Source organism: Neoarius graeffei, chromosome 26 (genome assembly GCF_027579695.1).
Source record: "Neoarius graeffei isolate fNeoGra1 chromosome 26, fNeoGra1.pri, whole genome shotgun sequence".
Classification (NCBI taxonomy): domain Eukaryota; kingdom Metazoa; phylum Chordata; class Actinopteri; order Siluriformes; family Ariidae; genus Neoarius; species Neoarius graeffei.
The window spans coordinates 11,828,288-11,853,916 of NC_083594.1; the positions used below are offsets into that span (position 1 = coordinate 11,828,288).

General features: G+C 41.4%; 1 protein-coding gene across 1 annotated transcript; it reads left to right on the plus strand.

The window, feature by feature from the left end:
• Positions 1-2,513: 2,513 nt before the first annotated feature.
• Positions 2,514-17,688, plus strand: atp6ap1la (ATPase H+ transporting accessory protein 1 like a). Its single transcript, XM_060909862.1, has 7 exons — positions 2,514-2,605; positions 14,001-14,041; positions 14,249-14,331; positions 16,113-16,354; positions 16,604-16,654; positions 16,743-16,986; positions 17,452-17,688. The coding sequence occupies exons 1-7, from the start codon at positions 2,514-2,516 to the stop codon at positions 17,686-17,688; spliced, it is 990 nt and encodes a 329-aa protein (XP_060765845.1).
• The last annotated feature ends 7,941 nt before the right edge of the window (positions 17,689-25,629 follow it).

A 25,629-nucleotide genomic window follows, 5' to 3' on the forward strand; every position in this document is an offset into this window, starting at 1 on the left:
ACTTTTTAGTATAGACCTACTGTAGGCTATCATCATGGAAAGGAGCAAGAAGGACATTATGTCCTTTTTTGCCCCTGTTGGCAAAAAGCAACATAGAAAGAGTAAGGAAGATGAAGATTATGAAAGAGGAGAGAGAGCCAGAGGTGGAGAGAGAGCCAGAGGTGGTGGTTGGAGAGGTGGAAAGTGAGGCATCTGAAAGGCAATCTGAGAGTGAGGATGAAGACATTCAGGATCAGATTGAGGGACAGAATGAGGGACAACCCAACAAGTCATTGGGACAACCAGATTCACCATGCATATCAAGTACAGCACCATCAGGTTTGTGATGTTGAACAAATGTATGTGTGTGAGCAGTGTCGACCTACAATTCATATAGCCTACCCTGAAAGTGTGAAGTCTGAATAATAATTAATAAATATAAAATACAAATAATAGATATAATAATAAATTAATAAATGAATAATGATAAATAAATGTTGTTCTCAGTCGCACTCTCATATTTACTGTATTCATCTTTCTCCAGATATCAGCAAGTGCTTGGACAACACTCCAGTGCAGCCACGTCTGAAGAAAAGGTTCATTGTATGCAAAAATAGAAATCTTATTTTACAAAAAAGAGAAACATGGTTTTAAGATTTACTGAGCACAATTTATTTTATGTTTTGAGACAGAATGTTTATCTCATTGTATTTATGCTCAATGTATTTTGTTTTGGTTTTAAATAAACTAAACAAAACATTTTGAACGCTTAAATATTGCCATGTTTTGCCCATATGTGCCCCCCTGAAAAAACACTGGCCCCACCTCGGCCCCCCTAGTAATTTTGGTCTAGAACCGCCACTGATCGATAAGAGAATCCACAGACCACTGAGAATCCACTCCGGGTTTTCCGGGCGCTCCCTACAACAGCTCACCGCGCGCGAGTGAAGTGAATCTCAGCGCGAGCACAGAAATGTTGGTGCAGCTGCTGGAAAGTGGAGGAGGTGACGTCAGCCCCTTTGCAACCTCACAATGTCTAGCTTTTGCTAAAACCTTATTCTTTTGTTATCTGCCCTCAAAATTAACCCTAGGACACGTTAAATTAATATTCAACTAAACAGTGAAATAAGCTTAGCCTAATGGGGTATTCTTGGTTGATGATGAATTGTTTGCAGTATTTGCTCCTCCCCAGACACAATGGACATAAGGACATTCTTTACAAAGCAGCGGAAAGTCAGTCAAAATTTCCCCACAGGACAGGGTTTTTTGTCCCAATGGAAATGTTAGTGCAGTTAGCTGGCTAGTCAATGTTAGGAGATGTATCAGCTAGCTTAACGTTAGCTATCATTTCATTCAAACCCAGTAGGCCTGCCTTACTGTAATGCCAAGAATGAGGTCAAGTCTGCTCTGATGATATTTATTGATTCCTTGTTTTGTCTGGTCTTTGGCAGTTTTCTGGAAAGTAAGATGGGAAATCAGTGTATGGGGAAGGAATAGTAGAGAGGAAAGCGATGGAGAGAGATGGATGTTATTCCAGGTGGATTGTGAAGGAAAGGGGGATAAAAGTTATGAAGTGGTAGAAATTGTGGTGGCACCAATATAAGAAGGAGTTATATCTATAAATCTATTTGTTATACTAATCTGTAAATGCTACTGTAGTACCACCATTGCATGTAGGTTGACAAAACTGCACTTGTTCATTGTGTGAAGTTCTCTTTTATGTGTCATTGCTTGACCCAGTGTGATTTTGTGTTATGAAGACTGCATGATGCCATGCCATTTTTGTTATGAGTATCGCTAAATCGGAAAAAAGTAAAATGCACCCACTAAAGTCACTGTTGGTGGTGAACAAAATTGCACCTGTTCATTGTGTGAAGTTATTTTTTATGTGTCACCGTTGCTTGACACAGTGTGATTTTGTGTTATGAAGTTTGCATGATGCCATGTCATGCCTGTTCATTGTGTGAGATTATGAATATTCTTATTTTTAAACATACAGTTGAGTGTCACTATTGCTTGGCCCAGTGGCATGTTGTGTTACATCTAAAACTAAATAGAAAACACAAAATAAAAAGTAAAATGCACCCATAAAGTCATTGTTGGTGATAAATTGTGTCACATTCATCTCATTATCTTAGGCGTAGCGGTGGGTTTAAAAACAGGCTGATGAATATATGGACTAGTTGAATGAGGACTTATTGTTGAAAATTAATTAAAAATTTTCTGGCGGAGGACCCCCCGTCAGTGTGTCCCCCCCACATTAAAAATGCTTCTGATGCCCCTGGTGATTTATTACATGATTACCAGTAAAAGGTTATAGGGTGGGTTTCCAGCTAGTGCTGCTGTATGTTACAGCTTCGAGATAAAGAAAAAAAAAAGAGCGTGGTCAGAATACACGTTTATCCTCCTGGGCGCGCTGATTGGCTGCCGCTCACGCCAATCACACGGAAGGTTTGGTCGGTTCTTGGGGCAGATTATGAAGCAGCAGTGTGCTGGAGCAGAGGAGAGCAGCTCTGAACGTGTTACATGTATACATGGCAGCACCGATGTCTTTGGCTTTATTTTCAGTCATTTTCTTGCAGATATCTTCATCTTACGAGCAAGTACCTGCTTTTGTTGAGGGGAGGTAAGAAAAAAAGGTTTACATTTACCTGGAATTTACCTATATATATATATATATATATATATATATATATATATATATATATATATATATACACACACACACACATATATAAATGTATATATGTACACTCTATCTATCTATCTATCTATCTATCTGTATATATGTATATGAATGTTTTATGAGGTGTGAAATAGGTGCATTGTCCCTCCTTTTGTCTGCTGTAGATGTGTTTTGTATCTGCATTGAAAGGTTCTGCTGTCAGTGAAACGCCAGAGAAAATCCATGGAAAGAAGGCGTCAGTTTAAAGCAAATCCATATCTCACCCTGAAATAAAGCCTCACAGATCTGTGTGGCTATTCCAAGAGGTTATAGATGTCGTGCAATTAAAAAAAAAAAAGATTTTTGCATAACAGAGTAGTGAAGGAATGTGGAGGCTGATGAGGATGCCTTCAGTGCAGTGCAATGTGGTGCTGATGAGAATCTGTTTTAAACCTGCACTGGGTTCATTACAGATGTCCTCAAACGTGAAGGTGCATTCCAGAAACAATCCACGTTTGTCCAATAACCCATTAGGGAATCTATCGATTGATCACTCAGTAAACAGATATCTTTTTGTTCTGAAAATGTTCACAGATGACCACAATTCCATAAACATGATCACTGCTTTGATGGATCTTGATGAAGTGCAGTAAGTTTGGAAGAAATGTCAGAAAGGATTGATCATGTGTCATATGAAAATGACAAATCACGTCAGCAGATATTTACAGCTGTGCAAAAGCATCAGTCAGACTCGAGATCAATCAACCTTGCATTGACAAACTTTATTGTGTGTGTGTGTAAAAAAAAACATTCATATGGTGGCTTCATCAGATGTTTCAACAAGATGGCAGAATATTTAGAGGTTTTTTCCCCCTCTCTCTCTTTTTCCACCAGATGGTGCCTGAAACTAAATCAGAGTGTATTTGTTTGATTCGTGACACAAATGTCTCAGTTGAAGCTCCCAGTATTTTGATTTGGTTCAGAATTACAGACATGTTTACAAAAACTTGTGATTCATCACTGACAGATTCATTCATTCGTTCATTCACTCATTTTTAATGCCAGTTATCCATTGCGGATCGCAGGTGAGCTGGAACCAACCCCAGCTGACATTGAGCGAGAGGCGGGGTACACCCTGGACAGGTCACCACAGGGCTAACATGGAAAGACAGACAACCATTCACATTCACACCTATGGGTAATGTAGAGTAGCCAGTTGACATCATCTGTATGTCTTTGGACTGTCGGAGGAAACCAGAGCACCTGGAGGAAGCCAGAGCACCCAGAGGAAACCTACACAGGCATGAATAGAACATGCATACTCTATACAGAAAGGCCCCAGTCAATCGGCAGGTTCAGAAAGGCACCTCGGCCCCTCTTTGGTGTTTACTGGTCCATTTTACCTCCGTTTCCTTCGCCAAGAAAATGGAGGTTTAAAAAAATCCAGGTTGCAACATATTGCATCATTTTCAGTCAAACTCATGAACAGTGAAGGATTCACAACACAGAGCCCTTGGAGCTGGAACAGTTTATAAAAATCTTTTATTAGGCAAAGAGCTGAGGGTCATCTTTTGCATTTACGTTTATATTTATTCCTGTAGCAAACTATTTCATCCGGACGAATTATAAATAAGGCACAATACAAATTGAAAGTACTCTGTCTGGTTAAAAAAAGTACAGACTTGCTTTTAATTTGCCAATGTGGTGTAACCTTGTAGAGTAGTTAGAACATCATTACATGTTTAGATAAGTTTAAAACCATTATGAGTACTTTCGGTGTCCGTCTGGGAAAAGCTTTAGAGGATTAGAAGTAAAACAATTAAATGTTTTTGCAGGCCAAACCAAGCTAAAAAATCCTGACAGATTTACATCAATAATGCTGGACTTTTCATCTCATCTCATTATCTCTAGCCGCTTTATCCTGTTCTACAGGGTTGCAGGCAAGCTGGAGCCTATCCCAGCTGACTACAGGCGAAAGGCGGGGTACACCCTGGACAAGTCGCCAGGTCATCACAGGGCTGGCACGTAGATACAGACAACCATTCACACCTACGGTCAATTTAGAGTCACCAGTTAACCTACCGTAACCTGCATGTCTTTGGACTGTGGGGGAAACCGGAGCACCCGAAGGAAACCCACGCGGACACGGGGAGAACATGCAAACTCCGCACAGAAAGGCCCTCGCCGGCCACAGGGCTCGAACTCGGACCTTCTTGCTGTGAGGCGACAGCGCTAACCACTACACCATCGTGCCGCCCCTGGACTTTTCAGACCCACTTAAAAGTAGACTGCCTTTCAGATTTTTCAAGTGTAGGTCATAAAAAGAATTTTCCCTGACACCCAATTAAATTATTTTTGTTTAGTGGACCAAAAGCTACTGAATTCGAATCACAGGCTTCCAATTTTATTATTTTTTTAAATAGAACAATTAATGAATTTAGGGCCACGTGGCTCTAAATTCTCTGCTATTTTTTGCTGCTTCATCATGACCCAATTCAAGATACTACGTTATGCATCACGTGGTGGGCTTCCCCCGCTTGCGCAAGGCATTGTGGGATACAAATTTGAAACAGGAGAGAAAAATGAAAGATGTGAGTATGCGAATGAAACATGAAAGACCGACTACAGTAACGAAAAGCGAGAAGAAAAAGACGTTATGTTGTGAAGGAAAGGAAGCGCAGGACCAAACTAATAAATTATCGGCGGTCAGTGAGCACCTCGGTGTGATCAGCTGTTCGTTTAGCAACAGAATGATGGAACTGTCAGTGCACGGTCAAAGGTAAACCTGTAGATGGTGGTAATGCAACACTGTGGATGCCAGCTGCCGTAAAACCCAAAAGAAGAAGTTAAACCTGCGCATGTGCACATGGACTTCCTCTGTTTGCTTGACTGCATGAAGCGAGCGATTTCATGCACATTATTTGCTTGGGAATCCCCTCAAATTAAATAATTTCCCAGCCACAGAATGGCCCGTTATTTTGTGAGATATTACAGAAATAAACATGTATCACAATGACCAAATTTCAGAGGGAACTAAATTTCACTGATTTATGAAATCGAATGGCCGTCAAGCTTTAAAGCTCCGTACCGTAAAGCATGGTCACGGCACGGCTGGTTCACAATTAGTGATGCCTAGAAAACTCCATTAAAGGCAAAATGTACAGCGAGTTGAAAATGACTAAACAGTAAAAGAACACCTCCAAAGCATGGTGTGTGCTAAATCGTTTAGCAATGCAGCTCAGCTACCGCAGCACATCAACTACCATAAACACACACATGAATTCACTAATTGAAAAAATAAACACATGATTTAAACTTGAGAGCATAATCAAAGTAACTCATGGCAAATATGATTTGAAGCTGATAACGCAAAGTTCACTGAGAACTCAGGAGCTCTCAGAGGATACGAAAGTTTTTCCAAGGTAACTGGCTCTTCATGAATACTATGTTTCTAAATTACATTACAGTACATGGTATTTAGCAGTTGCTCTTATACAGAGAGACGTACAATGAGTGCAAAAAGTGAGGTACACAAAGTGCTGAAATTCTAGACAAGAAAATTCAAATGCCAACTGAACAAGTGACAGCAATACCTCGTGTAATATTCTGTTGATGTTCCAATACTCAGACAACCGAGGAAACAAACCAACCATATAAAGTACAACTAAATAAAGAACTCAGACGGCTAACCCCAGGCTAGACAGTACACAGCCTGGGTTGGTCTAGACCGATATGCAGTTACACAGTGGGCAGGGAAGAAGGGGAGAAGTGCAGCCTGAAGAGGTGAGTCTTCAGTTTGCGCTTGAAGGTGGTCAGGGAGTCGGTGGTTCTGACCTCAGTGGGAAGGTCATTCCACCAACGGGGAACCAGGACAGACAGCAGTTTTGAGTGGGCTGGGCAGGAGCGAAGAGGAGGAGGGGCCAGGCAACCAGTAGTAGTGGAGTGTAGGGATCTGGCTGGTGTTAGGCCGGAACAGACTCTGGAGGTATGTTGGCCGAAACCCCTTGAGAGTCTGGTAAGCTAGCACCAGTGTCTTAAATTTGATGTGAGCTGCAATAGGTAACCAATACAAGTAGGCAAGCACTGGCCTTGCAAATGATCCTGCGAATGATAAATCTGTTCTTTTTCAGCTTGATAAATCAGGCCCATTGTTTGAACCTTCAGGAGCAAAAACTAACTCTCCTTTTCTGACAGTGTACAACTGAGCAGTTACAGGATCAGTGTCTTGCCCGAGGGCCGAGAAGTGGCTCTCTAGTAGTAGTGTTGTAGTCAACACCACCTAAACTGAGACCAAAGTGTATTGAGACCGAGACAAGACCAAGACTTTGAGGGGTTGAGATCAAGTCAAGACCAAGACTGAGGAAGGGTGAGACCGAGTCAAGACCAGAACCAGACCAGTGTGTGTGAAGGGGGGTGGGCGTGGGCATGGGGGAGCGGTAACAACCGTTAACAGGAATGAAAATTTTGAATTAGCAATGAGTCACGTTATTGGTCACATTTCAAGCAGGAACTTTTACATCCAACCACAGTAACAATGTTAACAAATAAATCAGGCAATACACAGGCAATTTAGTGAAATCCCTGCAGTTGTGGTCTTGGCCGGTCTTGAAATAAAATCCAGAGTCCTTGATGTCTGAGACCCCGTCCACACGTAGCCGGGTATCTGCTAAATCGAAGATATTTTTCTACGTTTTGGCCTGTCATCCACATGAAAACACATCAAAAACGAATATTTAAAAAAACTCCGGGCAAAGTGAAGATTTTTGAAAACTCCGTGTATGCCTTTTCGTGTAGACAGAGATAACCGGAGTTTTGCGTTTTAGAACGTCACAATCTGCACCAAAAAAATGACAACAAATCTGCCCTGACGTCAAACGTGCGACCTTTGTTTACTGCAGAAGCCAGATTAAGCATGGACAAAGAGTAATGGATCGGAGTAGTGCCTTGAAAGCGTTAATTATTGTGCAGGTGCTATTCTGATGTGATTGGGGGTAGGATTTGGGGAAATAATGCCATCTACAGGTTTGGAATGCTTATGAATGTGATTGAAAACGCAGATGTTCGGTTATGTGTGGAAGGGATTTTTTTCGAAGACGAGGTGGTGTGGATAAAACATTTTTATAAACGGAGGGGGGGAAAATGTTCGGTTTTAAAAATACCCGGCTACGTGTGTACATGGCCTCAGACTGGTTGATTCCAAGAAGAGTATTCAAGTCTCAAGTACTACAACACTAGCTAGTAGTACATCAACTCAAACCCTCTCTTAAAGTAGGCTTAAAACATTGAACTTGTGTTTTCAACCATTAAAATGTACTAGTCAGGTAAACGTACTCGAGTTTACTCGTGAGTAAAGTCAGTTATCACAAGTTGACATCAGTGTGATTTTTCTATCGGTGTCGGTTTAAAAGGCATAAAAATGATACCTTTGTCGATGTTCATGTGATTTGTAAAATATTGTCACCCAAGTTTTTAACCTTTAGGTTAAACTTAATATGGCCATCAGAGATTCTGCTCATGAAAACTGGCACAAGCAAGTGGAAAAACTTGAAATGTGGCACTTGGGATTTCTATACGTATATTGGACAAATGTTTGACATCACAAACGAAGTTCATGACACTAAGCATGTGATGCTCTTTGTAATAGCTTTATTTATACAGAACCACTGAAAACATCAATCATCCAACCAACTGAGCGAGCACTGAACTCGTCCCATAAAGGTGGATCTTTTCCATTATGTAACTGCACCATCGCCAGCCGATTGACCCACATGTGCAGGTGCTGTGACGCAGGTACATCCTTTAAGCTGTGACTGAATCAGAGAAAATGACAGATTCAGTGTCTGGTCTTGTTTTATCACCACCACCCTCAGCATTCCAAGTGTTTGAAAAGCCCTGTTTTTATCTGGGTGGGTTTTTTTTAGGGGGATTTATTACTGATGTTGGCTCATGCTGCTAAGTTTGGACGTCTCACAGGCTCGGATAAATGATTACTCACTGCTGGGCTAAATATAGTTACATAACACCGGCATTGGCTGAATGCTATAACTCGGGGGGGCTCAGTGCGCCACTCCTCGCTGCTCAGTGACCTTTTCATCACACTGTAACAGTCTTATACATCACCTGTAACTGTCGGAAGCATGCATGTTGTGTAGGTGGCTTAGGCTATATGAGAAGGCTCTAATATACTAACTACTGGACATGCAAAACTTCCTCGAGCTGTGATGAGTCAGAACTGAGAACCTGCACTGCGTAAATATACACACCGACTTCTAAGATAAAGTACTACAGCGGATTATTCACTGACCCCTTTATTCAAAACACCATATTAATACTGGACAGGACTGGATAGGATCTCCTCTTTGTGTCCATAAAGGAAGGCACATGATGAGCAACAGTACTCAGATAAGCTCTGGCATTCAAATACTGCTTGATTGGTATAAAGTGTGCAAAGAAAACATTCCCCACAACATTACACCACCACCACCAGCCTGAACTGTTAACACAACACATGCTGGGTCCGTGGAGTCATGTTGTTGTTGCCAAATTCTGAAACTACCCAAGATTCAGCAGACCAGGTGACATTTTTCCAGTCTTCAGCTGCCTCAGATTCATGTTCTTGGCTGACAGGAGTTGGCTTTCTGTTGTTGTACATTGGTGCTTGAAAGTTTGTGAACCCTTTAGAACTTTCTATATTTCTGCATAAATATGACCTAAAACATCATCAGATTTTCACACAAGTCCTAAAAGTAGATAAAGAGAACCCAGTTAAACAAATGAGATAAAAATATTATACTTGGTCATTTATTTATTGAGGAAAATGATCCAGTATTACATATCTGTGAGTGGCAAAAGTATGTGAACCTCTAGGATTAGCAGTTAATTTGAAGGTGAAATTAGAGTCAGGTGTTTTCAATCAGTGGGATGACAATCAGGTGTGAGTGGGCACCCTGTTTTATTTAAAGAACAGGGATCTATCAAAGTCTGATCTTCACAACGCATGTTTGTGGAAGTGCATCATGGCATGAACAAAGGAGATTTCTGAGGACCTCAGAAAAAGCGTTGTTGATGCTCATCAGGCTGGAAAAGGTTACAAAACCATCTCTAAAGAGTTTGGACTCCACCAATCCACAGTCAGACAGATTGTGTACAAATGCGGAAATTCAAGACCATTGTTACCCTCCCCAGGAGTGGTCGACCAACAAAGATCACTCCAAGAGCAAGGCATGTAATAGTCAGCGAGGTCACAAAGGACCCCAGGGTAACTTCTAAGCAACTGAAGGCCTCCCTCACATTGGCTAATGTTAATGTTCATGAGTCCACCATCAGGAGAACACTGAACAACAATGGTGTGCATGGCAGGGTTGCAAGGAGAAAGCCACTGCTCTCCAAAAAAAACATTGCTGCTCGTCTGCAGTTTGCTAAAGATCACGTGGACAAGCCAGAAGGCTATTGGAAAAATGTTTTGTGGACGGATGAGACCAAAATAGAACTTTTTGGTTTAAATGAGAAGCGTTATGTTTGGAGAAAGTAAAATACTGCATTCCAGCATAAGAACCTTATCCCATCTGTGAAACATGGTGGTGGTAGTATCATGGTTTGGGCCTGTTTTGCTGCATCTGGGCCAGGACGGCTTGCCATCATGGATGGAACAATGAATTCTGAATTATACCAGCAAATTCTAAAGGAAAATGTCAGGACATCTGTCCATGAACTGAATCTCAAGAGAAGGTGGGTCATGCAGCAAGACAACGACCCTAAGCACACAAGTCGTTCTCCCAAAGAATGGTTAAAGAAGAATAAAGTTAATGTTTTGGAATGGCCAAGTCAAAGTACTGACCTTAATCCAATCGAAATGTTGTGGAACAGGGCTTTCCACTAAGGCTACATCCAAACGACAACGAGATGTTATTAAAAAAAAAATATCGCGTCCACATGGGCAACGGATCAGTAAAATATCAGGTACATATGGCAACGCAACGCTTGCTGAAAACGATGCAATACACATGCCACACCTCTAGGGGCGCTGTAAGATGGTCCCTTTGGAGACACCAGAACAATAGAAGAAGTAAGGACGCATGCGCATAAACTATTATGTGCGAGACTTCATATTAGCCACAAAGTCAGAAAAATCTGTTCGTAAAATTACATTATAATGACCAAATACAATGAAAAGTATTTTTCCAGTCTCACCTGTGAAAGGTAATCCCATGTGATCTCGTTTGGACGGCAAACCTGTTGGTACAGTTAAACGCAGCACATGAATGAGGCATCTTTATTCTCCGCTTTGACCCATCCAATATGGCGGCGAGGATGACGTATGATTCTACGCGGAAGGCGGCGTCTTTAATGGTCCGGAATGAATGCTACACGTTGATGGATTAATTTGTTCTTCTACGCCCTTTTTGAGGAATGTATTGTAGGACTTAAACCAACATCTGAAGAGGTGAGATCGCTCCTTTTTTTCCCCTATTTTTGCTGGCGGGATTGACTCTGCCCTAAGGGCAGAGTCTCTCTCTCTCACTTTGCACCATTACACAATAAATATTCACAGTGAAAAATATTTTGTAAGCGCATTTCATGAACCAAGTTATAGGATTTGTTGACAACTCGCATCGAGTTTGTTACACTTCTACCTGGCGTGAAACACTGACAGTCATGTGGTTGTGACATCATCGTAAACAAATCCGTTCTACTCATCCAGACGACTTCGCAACGGCACCATTGCCAGATCTTTCCACTCTGGAACCCGTTCTCAAAAGATTTCGTTTTGGGGCACCCAAAACGCCGGTGCCGTGTGGACGCCAGGCCGAAACGATAAACAATTTTATCAGATTCACCTGAATCCGTTGCCGTGTGGACAGGGCCTAAGGCTCATACTAGCCAGCCATGACAAATAAGTAGCCAGCCGGGGAGGGGGGGAGTAAACACAAAATAAACTCCTGTGCACGCAGTTCCCAGGATTAAATGTATTTTCCACAGACCATTTATTTATTGCAGGAGAGCATTATTCAAAAACCGTTCATATTATTATTATTATTATTATTATTATTATTAGCCTAAGTATGCCTGCATAATAGACAAGCTATATTAATTTTTCAGACATTTGCTCTATTATTATTATTATTATTATTATTATTATTACTACAACATATTGCATCTTTTTTATTCGTTAGTGTATGCCAGACGCTAATGCACCAATGAAAACTGTGATTTGCACACCGAAAATAATCAGTAATAGGCTATACAAGCTCACATATTGCATCATGAGGCGTTCCTGGCTTGTAAATCTCTTATTTTCGGTGCATGACACATTCACGCAACTGAGCATGCTATGAATTAACAACGACAACGGTCTGCAGTGGGGCTACACAATTACACACTCAGCGAACATTTCTCCATTTGTGTATAAAAATACACTCCAACGACTCAGTTTGGTTTCATTTACAACCAGCGGTGTTTTTTGATGCCAGCACGTAATTGAACGAGAGAAGACTGGTTTACCGGAGACAAAATAAGCGTTATCTCTGCTTCTGTTCCTTCCGACGGCCCCGACACACTACTGCCTCCGCCGAGTGCACGCGCACACACCGCATGTCGGGGCCGTGGATGAGTTACTCTCCCCTGATCAACGAAGTCGGCGGGGAATTTGTGGTTATTATCGGTACAAACAGCGCGAATCATAACTTAAATGAGTGCGGTTCAGTTTGACATTATTGTCAGTCCGTTAGATAAACATTTAATTTTATTAAAATCGAAAATTAATATTTAGAGCCTGTGGGCTACAAAAATAATAGTCATTAAAGTAGCCGGCTGGACTTAATTGTGTAGTCGGCTGTATGGCCGGCAGCCGGCGCTTGTGGAAAGCCCTGTTGTGGAAGGACCTGAAGTGAGCAGCTCATGTGAGGAAACCCACCAACATCCCAGAGTTGAAGCTGTTCTGTATGGAGGAATGGGCTAAAATTCCTCCAAGCCAGTGTGCAGGACTGATCAACAGTTCCCGGAAACATTTAGTTGCAGTTATTGCTGCACAAGGGGGTCACACCAGATACTGAAAGCAAAGGTTCACATACTTTTGCCACTCACAGATATGAACTATTGGATCATTTGCCTCAATAAATAAATGACCAAGTATAATATTTTTGTCTCATTTGTTTAACTGGGTTTTCTTTATCTACTTTTAGGGCTTGTGTGAAAATCTGATGATGTTTTAGGTCATATTTATGCAGAAATATAGAAAATTCTAAAGGATTCACAAACTTTTTCAATCACCACTGTAGGCTGTTTGCCTCAAGGGTCGACATATTATGTGTTCTGAGATGCTTTTCTGCTCACCGTGCTTGTCAAGAGTGATTACTCTTTACAGAGTTACTGTAGCCATCTTGTAAGCTTACCAGTCCTCTGACTTCTTTCATCAACAAGGCTTACAGAACTGGCACTCACTGGATGTTTTTTGTTTTTCGCACTATCCTGTGTAAACTCTAGGGTTTTATGTGAAGCCCACAATCATATATCATGTCATGTCATGTCATATCTGTCTATCCACCCTGAATCAAAATTGACTCATGAGGCCCTAGGCTTGCTCGCCTATCTAAGAATAGGATTATCGTCGCTGTCAGTTCAAAACCTGCTATGTGACAATTTAGGTCAATTCTCAAGGATGATCTTTTTGCAATTTACGCTAATATAATGCTGCAATTAGCTATTTTGATGGATATTTAACTGACCAAGCTAACAATAGAACAACTTTTACTGGCTTCTCAGCTTGTTATTTCAGAGTTTTATTCAGTTTTTTACGTCTCCTGTAAAAAAGGAAAAATGTCACATAGCAGGTTTTGACCTGACAGCGACGTTATATTTATATTTTAAAGTATTTTACCATTGAATATCGTGGTGTATCATAGAAGCAAACATGTTAATGCCCCGCTACCATAATACAACACATTTACATTAAGCGAGCAGCTCACTCACCCCTCTCATCCTCACAAGCTGCTTTTCTGACATCGCTTGGTGATTTTTTTTTTTTTTTTATGCTCTCGGGACAGAAGGTTAAGACTTAACACCACCTGTTTCCTCATATAACGACCTTTTAATCAGATTCTCCAGTGCCTCTGGGCTCAACCCATTTTTATCAAGCAGAGTTTAGGATGTTTAATCAAATACTCATCTGACTATTGAGAAAAACAGAAGAGGAAAATGTAAAGATTCTCTGAATGACATGGGGTTTCTGATTCACACACACTTCTGAAAACCTTGAGAGACTGGATTAAATGGATGTACTGTATATGGAAGCGATTAAATTTTAAACCTCAAATGAAACCTCTTAAATCTTTAATTGATCGCATTTTTATTTCCACAGTTCAGATGAAGCACCATCACAAGACAACCAAATCAGAGAAAGTGAGTCACTCAGAATGCTGGTATTTAGTCAGTTTTTTTTCCATTCGTATTAATTTGATTTTATTATTGTGATTGTGTAAGACATATCACAATAAATACCTGACCTGACACTGTCACCATAGTATCGCTTGTATACTGAACAACCTTATTCTTTTGTGCTAGATTTATTAGCCTGGAAAAGGAAACCTGTTTTGTTGTTTACTCCAGATGGAGTCGGAGGGGAGAGTCAGAGCGTCTCATACGATCACGGCTCGTTGTTCGCAGCGGAGGAGATGAGGGCGCCGCTGCAGGTGAGGTGTGGCTTCGTCTGCCAGCGCATCAGTGTGACCTTGAGCTTTTCCTCCATGCCAGATCGATCCAATCCCACACGGGCTGCACTGTGGCTCAGGAAGACAGATTACACGAGGCAGTGTTTCAATCTTGTCTGGGTTTGTCTGATAGAATCAAAAGCATGGCGTTCTTACAGAACATTATGCTGTTAAAGGGAAAAAAATCCAACCTGAATGACTTGTAATTAACATGTGATTCGTAATAGTAATGTAGCTATTATGTAGTAATAAAAGCCTTATCTTGCTTTAAATTATATCATTAAGATACATAATCGAATGTAATTACAGTATTATCATATTGTCATCTCAAATCAAAGAACCTCTAACTTTCTGGTATAATTATGGAACACTTTCTAACACCAAGAGACTGGGATCCTGTGTTGAATTCAGACCCCGACTCTTATTTCCTGTGTTCAAGTCCGAGTCGAGTCCAAGCCAAGTCTGCTACTGATCCAAGTCAAGTCCGAGAACAAGACTCCATCCGCACCATTTAACGGTGGCTTTTGCTGCCTTTATGTGAAAGCATCTCTGCTGCTGTGTTGGACTAACTTTACTGCTCGACTGCCCCATTTTAGTTAATAGGCTACAGATAAAAAGCTTGTTCATCGCTCAGCAAGCCCCGCCCACTATCAACAGGGCAAATAACATGAGAGAGGGTTAACACTAGCTAGTTCATCAGTCAGCAAGCCCCGCTATCAACAGAGCAATGAACATAGCGTGTCACTTCCTTCTCTCGGTGAAGTCTTACCAAATGACGATTGAAGTTCGAGGTTGTCCCCGTCATCTCCTCGATAGTTCTTCTACATATGGAACACATAGCAGGGCATTTTTTTGCACTGCACAAGAAGTCTGTATAAGCAAAGCGGACAATCCTAGGGGCTTCTCTCCAGGCATTTTAGCACCATTAATGTTAGTTTGTTCCTGAACATTATATATGAACAGGTGAATGTACATCATCTTGTATAAAATTAGTATAAAAATTAATGTAAATATAAATGTCTCATCTCATCTCATCTCATTATCTCTAGCCGCTTCATCCTTCTACAGGGTCGCAGGCAAGCTGGAGCCTATCCCAGCTGACTACAGGCGAAAGGCGGGGTACACCCTGGACAAGTCGCCAGGTCATCACAGGGCTGACACATAGACACAGACAACCATTCACACTCACATTCACACCTACGGTCAATTTAGAGTCACCAGTTAACCTAACCTGCATGTCTTTGGACTGTGGGGGAAACCGGAGCACCCGGAGGAAACCCACGCGGACACGGGGAGAACATGCAAACTCCGCACAGAAAGGCCCTCGCCGGCCACAGGGCTCGAACCCGGACCTTCTTGCTGTGAGGCGACAGCGCTAACCACTACACCACCGTGCCGCCCCGTAAATATAAATATTTCATGCCAAATTATTATGGCATGTTACAAAAAATAAAGAAAAAAATCCGAGTCCTCGTCTCCAATTTACAAGTCCGAATTCAGTTAACGCACAAGTCCAAGTCATCAGTGCTCAAGTCCAAGTCAAGTCACGAGTCCTTAAAATTAGGGCACATGTCGGACTCAAGTCCGAGTCCTGCTTGCCTCGTAGGTCCACTACTCAAGGTCGTGTTGCTCAGGATGAAAATAAAAGGGGCAAATATCAGACAGCAGATTTGTATGTGTATGTTTTGGTTGATTAAATACATTTGAAGTCATTGAGATTTGAATCTACAGTACATGCCTTTGAATTTCCTGCTTTGTTTCAGCCACATGACTGGAGACTGCCGTCTCATCAGCCTAGCAGGAGAAAGTTGCTGCAGTATGGTGGGATCATGCCCTACTCTCCTCTGAATGTGGTTTATAATGGTAAAACGTGCATCTTGTTTCGAGCCAGGAAGCTGGCCATCAGGTACAGAAATCATACACTCGTGGACCTCACACAGAGAGTGTTTGGCCCTGATGCAATAGTGGACACCAGAGGCTCATTCTGCAGCAAGGACAAGGCCACGTAAGTTACAAATGATACACAGAGAACGTTTTGGACTATAAGAAAGTACAGACTAAGGTACTCCATTTTTGGGATTAGTTAATATTTTGGTTCATGTTTCTACACTCCATTAAAGCAAGCAAAAATAAAAACAAAGTAGGACATTAAATGCCAAGTATTTAAATGTTATTTTCACAATTTTGAAGCAAAGCTCTGTAAAAGTTTACACATGGAGCCAGAGACATAATTGGTATTTGTATTTCTCTGAAGACTCAACATACGATTCGGAGATGTGGAGGAGCTCAGAGGACTTGCCATCAGGTCAGTCCACATCCTCGTCACTGCTAATTAATTTAACCTTGTTCGTGCAAAGTAAAGCAGATCTCACCTCATGTCCTGCTTTCGACAGACTGCAGATGTCCAACACGTTCTACGAATCAGGAGGACAGAACTGGTTCACGCTGGACAGCGTCCACATCCACTACAACTGGACACACGAGGCCACGTTCAACGCCACGGATGTGTACGCTCCCTCCACCAATTCGTACCACTGCCAACACGTCAGCAGCCTGCAGAAATACGACACGCTGCTGGTGCCCAGCTCCAACACGGACAACGCGGCAAACTGGCACATCACCTTCACAGACTTCCAGGTGAGCGCTGAAGAGAAGGTCGATACCAGAGAACTGAACACAAAGACTAAGATGATAATGGGGCATTTTAGATCATGTTGTGATTGTGATTTACAGTATCTTGCATAAGTATTCCCACCCACCCCTCCTCTCATTTTGGACATTTCTACATTTTGTAGTGTCTGGAGCGGAACTGGATGTAATTGGGATTACGTGACGTGACTCGACACAAAATAGGCCATAATATTTAGAGATAAAAATGAAAATGTTCACAGCAATGGGTATGAATACTTCTGCAATCACATTTTTTTTTCCAAAGCACATCAATATTATGGGCTGATTTGTATATTCATGACATATAATCCCAATTAAGTCCAGCTCCAGGTTATAACGTAACATTACAAAATGTGGAAAAGTTCAAGGTGGTGAATACTTATGCAAGGCATTGTAATATCATTGCACACCTACTGCTTTATTTCCTACCAGATTCAAGCATTCAACGTTCACTCAAACAAGTTCTCCTCAGCCACTGACTGTGCTACGTTCTTCACCCCGGCCATCCTCATGGGCCTCATCACGTCGCTGATCCTGCTGCTCGTCCTCGCCTATGCCCTGCACATGGTGGTCCACCTCAAGCACATTGACCGCTACGAAGAACACAAGACCACCGTCTACTTCCCCAGAAGCACAGAAGCTGAAAACACTGAGAAGAACAACCTGTAGACGTGTAGGATCCCCCAGAGACCTTCAAGCACAGAGACGGACAGTTTGGCGACTCCGAGCTCTCTCGTGAAAGTGCAGGAGCAGGATGGAGGTGTCGCATTAAGAGCGTTTTCTCTTCTAACTGTGCTACTACACTTTGGATTGTTGTGGTAGGACAGAAAGAGCGGATTATTGCAGGATTTTAAAATTGGAGATACCCCGATTTGTATCTACCGCTAGATCTCAGTATTTAATTTATTTATTTATTTATTTATTGCGAGACAAATCGCAGGTGATCAGGATCTGAAGGAGAACCTCAGATTTCTGAATTAAAGGTCCACTGTGTAGGATTCAACCAACTGAATACCCCTCTGTTTCCAAGCATGTGTAAGAGCCTGGTCCTACAACACCGATAACTATATCTATAACTGCAACTATAACTATCCTTCTGCCTGAATTTAGTTCCAGTCTGGAGCAGAAACACCATAGCTATAATCCAGACTTTAATATCACTTGGTCCTGACACTCAGGTAAATAAATGCATGCAACTTACGAATAGTCATGGAAGTATTTTCCAAGCAGTAGCACATTATTCCGGGTCATACTGTACAGCTTGGACTTCAAAACAACCCATGCACATACTCTGGTGGTTGATAAAATACAGGTAGGTCACAGACTACGGAAATATAATAAAAAAGGGTACAAAATACGGAGTGGTTACAGATTTTGATACGGATGCTAATAATTTACAGGTTGGTGACGAACGTTTTAGTATATTACAGATTTGGATACCAGTTTCATATGGATGATGCATCATGGATAAAAAAAATTAAGAAGTTTAAAACAAGTAAATGTTTGGACTGCTGAAGTTCCTAATTAAAATATCTTACCTGCATTTATGTTTATTAATTTACTATTGATATTTCACGGAAAATCGCATATCCGTGAATAAAAGATCTGTGCTTTGTTGTATTATATTTTTTTTATTTTCCGTGAATCCGTATTGCGTGACTTCATGATGCAACATGGATGTACAAAGCTGCCCGGGAAAAATAGCACGTACTCAGACATCACCACATGTAAACAATTACCTGATTGGTCAGATGATTTATCGGATCAGGTCCAGGCCTGGAAAAATCGCTCCAGAAGCAATCTCACTGATATGGATAAACCCAGGCCTGGGCTAGAGGGATTGTTATCGGTCTGGTGTGACCACCAACCATATAAACTGCATGGGACTGATTTATTTATAGTTATCGGTATTGTGGGACTGGGCCTTTAGGCAGGAGCCTGTAGTGTATTTCCAATACTTACTGTACATTCACTCTCCCTTGCTTTTTTCACGTGCTAAATAATAAGTATGATCCTCAATTTTCAAAATTTGGGATCTCAAACTTGTTAGCCAGCACCAGCAAACACTGATTCTTCTTTCTTCTTCATCTTCCTTCTGGTGCTTCCTTCCAGATTCATGCTGCCATTTGTAAAAATGTGAAACGTAGAAGGCGCTTTCTAGAGGTAGCCTGTCTGGGCTACTGTAGCAGTGCAACATGGTGGTTCCATGAAGTGGACCCGTGCCATATGTAGATAGAAAGGGCTCATTCTGAGCTTAGAAAAACAACGATTCGTAGTTAGATTAGATTAGATAGAACTTTATTGATCCCTTTGGGAGGGTTCCCTCAGGGAAATTAAAAAATTACAGGTTATACATGAATGAAAACATACTTATGAACACGATATTCCATTTCTGCTAATAGAGCCCCCTAAATCCTCCATAGGGGACCTTTAATTCAAATTAGCACAGTGTACTTTTGAATTTATATCATCTATCTCATATAAGCATATAACCTCCTGGTGAGAATCAGGTTAAATAATATACGGACGCTTTATTACACTCCACTTACAAACTGTGTATAAACCATTATTATTTATAAGTGTATTAGATATTAAAACTACAGAAGGACTTGACTCAAAACTTTGATCTTCTCAGAAATTGAAAATTTTTATCCTCTTTACAGAAAAGTTAAAACGAATAAAATATGGAAATGATTGTCTGTACAGGATCAGTCAGAAGTCGGGACACAACTGATTGAGTGTATGTTATTTATCACAAAGATAAAGATTCGCGGCGGCACGGTGGTGTAGTGGTTAGCGCTGTCGCCTCACAGCAAGAAGGTCCGGGTTCGAGCCCCGTGGCCGGCGAGGGCCTTTCTGTGCGGAGTTTGCATGTTCTCCCCGTGTCCGCGTGGGTTTCCTCCGGGTGCTCCGGTTTCCCCCACAGTCCAAAGACATGCAGGTTAGGTTAACTGGTGACTCTAAATTGACCGTAGGTGTGAATGTGAGTGTGAATGTTGTCTGTGTCTATGTGTCAGCCCTGTGATGACCTGGCGACTTGTCCAGGGTGTACCCCGCCTTTCGCCCGTAGTCAGCTGGGATAGGCTCCAGCTTGCCTGTGACCCTGTAGAACAGGATAAAGCGGCTAGAGATAATGAGATGAGATGAGATAAAGATTCGCTTTCTAAAGGTTTCGGCTTGGAATTGGATGCTCATGTAAATTTACTTCCAAAATACAAAATGTTCATTTTGGGAAAAGCAGGCATCAGGTGGTCTAAAATGGTGGTGTAAAATCTAAAATATCGAAATATACGTAACTCTTGCTGTTTTTAAATACGCTTTAGTTCTCGCATAATTTTGTCGTTTTATACGGTTGATGACTTGACTGTTATTCTAAAATGTAAAAGAAATTGATAAAAATACCTTCTCTGAGAAAGGGTGTCCGAACTTTTTCACTGGTACTGTATATGATGGACATACATAAAGTAATGGTTTCTATGCAGTATGTAACAACCCAAGTGTCATGAAATCCTTCGAAGATTTAGAGGATGTAAGACGTAAGATCTTTGATTGTTTACTGGCACTCTTTCTGGACGACGTGTTTTGAAATAGTTGTGTTCTTGCTTTTTTGTGTAACTTGTATGTTTAATCCGGTTTTGTAATTTCTTATTTTTAAAAAATTATTTTTATGTGAATGCATTCAAGCTGAGCCTTTGACAATGAGATGGATCTAAACCTCTTATAAGCTACTTGGATTTTATCTACAACCATTGAAGCACAATGGAAGCGACATTAAGTTGTAACATACAGCATGTGGCTAGAAACATTTCAGTACCACAATTGTATAAATGTACACAGTACTGATCATCATTATATACTAAACGAGGGAATAGCCTGTCCTTTTTCCATTCACACATATATGAAATGGGCTGTTGTGTCTTGATGTGGAATAATTATTGTCCCCACTATTTCTGTTGAGTTCAATAAAACCAGCAGCTCGTTCATGTCAGATGTCAGTGTCTTTGTTAATGTTATGTTATTATATTATGTATCCACTCTAAGCCCCATAGGCATAGAGTGGATACATAAAGAAACCCATCGAGTTGTTTTCTGATGGTTTCGGTCCTGTATGTGCCTCCAATATACCAGTGTTAGTAATTACCAGTCATACACACCGCCTAGTGGCCAGTGTTAGTAATTACCAGTCATACACACCGCCTAGTGGCCAGTGTTAGTAATTACCAGTCATACACACCGCCTAGTGGCCAGTGTTAGTAATTACCAGTCATACACGCCGCCTAGTGGCCAGTGTTGGTAATTACAGTCATACACGCCGCCTAGTGGCCAGTGTTGGTAATTACCAGTCATACACGCCGCCTAGTGGCCAGTGTTAGTAATTACCAGTCATACACACCGCCTAGTGGCCAGTGTTAGTAATTACCAGTCATACACACCGCCTAGTGGCCAGTGTTAGTAATTACCAGTCATACACACCGCCTAGTGGCCAGTGTTAGTAATTACCAGTCATACACACCGCCTAGTGGCCAGTGTTAGTAATTACCAGTCATACACACCGCCTAGTGGCCAGTGTTAGTAATTACCAGTCATACACACCGCCTAGTGGCCAGTGTTAGTAATTACAGTCATACACGCCGCCTAGTGGCCAGTGTTGGTAATTACCAGTCATACACGCCGCCTAGTGGCCAGTGTTAGTAATTACCAGTCATACACGCCGCCTAGTGGCCAGTGTTAGTAATTACCAGTCATACACGCCGCCTAGTGGCCAGTGTTAGTAATTACCAGTCATACACGCCGCCTAGTGGCCCGTGTTGGTAATTACCAGTCATACACGCCGCCTAGTGGCCAGTGTTAGTAATTACCAGTCATACACGCCGCCTAGTGGCCAGTGTTAGTAATTACCAGTCATACACGCCGCCTAATGGCCAGTGTTAGTAATTACCAGTCATACACGCCGCCTAGTGGCCAGTGTTAGTAATTACAGTCATACACGCCGCCTAGTGACTAGTGTTAGCCGGTAAAGAAATAAAACAAAAGAGGCTGGCTATGATATAAGAAAATTCTACAACCCAGAAACAGATGGCAGCTCCGCTTTTAGGCAGTGCCTAAATCTATATATTAAAAGTTAATCTTTGCTAAAATTCTTAATGTGAAACATATTGATGTCTTTATTAGGTTCACCTGCCATGTTGGTGTATACTGTAGATAAATTACTGACTGTTGACAGACAATTGGCCAGAATCTGCTGTAACATATCAGTCCAAAACATGCCAGTAGGTGGATTGGTGTCTCTAAATTGCCTGTTTGTGTGTATCTGTGTGTGTGAATGTCAAGTTTATTTGTATAGCGCTTTTAACAGTAGACCTTGTCGCAAAGCAACTTTACAGAATTTGAATGACTTTAAACACGAGCTAATTTTATCTCCAATCTATCCCAGATGAGCAAGCCTGTGGCAACGGTGGCAAGGAAAAACTCCCTCAGATGACATGAGGAAGAAACCGCGAGAGGAACCAGATTCAAAAGGGAACCCATCCTCATTTGGGTGATAACAGACAACGTGATTATAACATTTTTAACAGTTTTAACATGAAGTCAGTTTCATTGATATTATAAACTGTTCATTGATGGAAACTTGAGTGAAAAACTGTTCATGACAACTGCAGTCCTAAAGTTAGCAAGTCAACTGTAGTCCTCAGCCATAAAAGCATTACTGTAAGTGTCCAGGAGCGATGTGATGAGACTCCAACCAGACATAGGGCATCAGGATGGATCAGGCAGGTCCAAGAAGCAGAAGAGGTCAGCATGAATGTGCATGGTATCCTGTAATGGACTCCTATCTCATCCAGGGTGTATTCTTGCTTGAGACCCAGTGTTCCCAGGATAGGCTCCTGATCATCCCCTATCCTGATAAGTGTTTACTGAAGATGAATTAATGAATCTCATCTCATATCATTATCTCTAGCCGCTTTATCCTGTTCTACAGGGTCGCAGGCAAGCTGGAACCTATCCCAGCTGACTACGGGCGAAAGGCGGGGTACACCCTGGACAAGTCGCCAGGTTATCACAGGGCTGACACTGAATTAATGAATCTCATCTCATCTCATTATCTCTAGTCGCTTTATCCTGTTCTACAGGGTTGCAGGCAAGCTGGAGCCTATCCCAGCTGACTACGGGCGAAAGGTGGGGTACACCCTGGACAAGTCGCCAGGTCATCACAGGGCTGACACATAGACACAGACAACCATTCACACTCACATTCACACCTACGGTCAATTTAGAGTCACCAGTTAACCTAACCTGCATGCCTTTGGACTGTGGGGGAAACCGGAGCACCCGGAGGAAACCCACACGGACACGGGGAGAGCATGCAAACTCCGCACAGAAAGGCCCTCACCGGCCATGGGGCTCGAACCCAGACCTTCTTGCTGTGAGGTGACAGCGCTAACCACTACACCACCGTGCTGCCCCGAATGACAAATGTTATGAACTTGAATGGCTTCCAAAGTATGAATTTGTCCCTATATGTTATAAACAAGTAATCGTATGGTTCCTCGTAAAATTAAGGATCAATTTCACTCATGATTTCAAAGTTTTCAATTTTCAAAACTTCGAAATCACTCGTGAAATGAATCCTTAATTTTACCCGGCCCCATATGATTACCTATACTTAGACTTAAAGTATACTTTTTATAAACTAAAAGTGGCCCAATTTAGTCCCAAGAAGTATTAGATTAGTATAGGTAATCGTATGGGGCCGAGTAAAATTAAGGATTAATTTCACGAGTGATTTAGAAGTTTTGAAAATTTCAAAACTTTGAAATCACGAGTGAAATTGATCCTTAATTTTACGAGAAACCATACGATTACTTGTTTATAATATATAAGGCCAAATTCATACTTCGGAAGCCATTCAAGTTCACAACATTTGTCATTCACGTCTTGTGAACCAATCAGGGCGCAAGACTATCTTGCACGTTTGAATCGGTTTCTAAAGCGTCTTTTGGTATTTTCATTTTCGCTTGCAGCTTTCAATTAGTTTATCATTTCTTCGTCGAATATAGCGAAACGTGGAATTGCTGAGTCAGCAGAGTCAGCCATTTTGTTGACAAAATTTGCTAATTTTTGTAACCGTAACCAAGCAACGAACTAGCCAATAGCATTTGTTAAGGAAAAAAGCCCTCCTCGGTTGACCAATCAGAATTGAGTAATTTGGCCCTATGTATTATAAATTTACTTACAGGTATACTGTAAGTATGTTGATATCAGTATACTTGGTACTGAAAAGTATACTTAAGGAAATATAGTTTAACTTTAGGGTTGTTTTACAATCAGAGTACAAAGTTTGTGTCACAGGGGTCCAAAATTCAAATTGATTCAAACTGGTTCTTGTACCAGTTTTTAAGTGAAGGACAAGTTAAAGAACAGATAGGCATGTGTAATAGTTTGTATCATAACAAGATTAAGTGTAGCTTTAAGCAGGGCTGGGAGAAACAAATGAAGTGATTCTCGGAGAGGACATTTTTTTTTTTTTGACAATTCAGAATCCACTACTTCCATAGTGCTTTTAAATATAAGGCTGTAAGCTTTGTGTTAGTTGTCTCTAATATTTATGTCCCAATATCTTGACTACATTTTAGGATGAAAATAATCATTTTAGATATGTTATTTTATATTGAAAAATTAGCTGTCTCAGAGAGGACTTTTTTTGACACAATTACATACTAATTTGATCAAAATAGTCTGAAAACTTACTGGCATTCAACATTAAAACTTAACTATGTTTCCAATGATATGGAACCAAATATTTGTTTAATGGTATAAAGAATGATTTAAGTGCATCCCTTTTGGAGCTACCTGTGGTCAAAAAAGCACTTTTTCTAAATGACACGAGTAATTTTGCTAAATATGTCATATATTGCCATACAGGCGGCACGGTGGCATAGTGGTTAGCGCTGTCGCCTCACAGCAAGAAGGTCCGGGTTCGAGCCCCGGGGCCGGCGAGAGCCTTTCTGTGTGGAGTTTGCATGTTCTCCCCGTGTCCGCGGGGGTTTCCTCCGGGTGCTCCGGTTTCCCCCACAGTCCAAAGACATGCAGGTTAGGTTAACTGGTGACTCTAAATTGACCGTAGGTGTGAATGTGAGTGTGAATGGTTGTCTGTGTCAGCCCTGTGATGACCTGGCGACTTGTCCAGGGTGTACCCCGCCTTTCGCCCGTAGTCAGCTGGGATAGGCTCCAGCTTGCCTGCGACCCTGTAGAAGGATAAAGCCTGATGAAGATCCAGGGTGATCGAAACGTTGCTTGTTTTAATTAAATAAAGTTTATTTTTTGGAGCGTATCTAGCAGTGTGCAGACCTACTTTCTTTTATTGTCTGACACTTTTGTCTGGCACCTGCAAAGAGTTTTTGGATGTGCGCACCCTACTTAAACGATTATGAGATGAGATATTGCCATACATTCACCAAAAATAACGTTATCACCAATTTTTTTTGCATGGTAAATAGAGCTATCACAGGGCTACAATAAACAACCAAGTTTATTTAGTCAAGCCTTTTGATATTGAAGATAATAAGTGTTAGCTGTGATTTTTAGCTTGCGTACCCTGATTGTAAAACA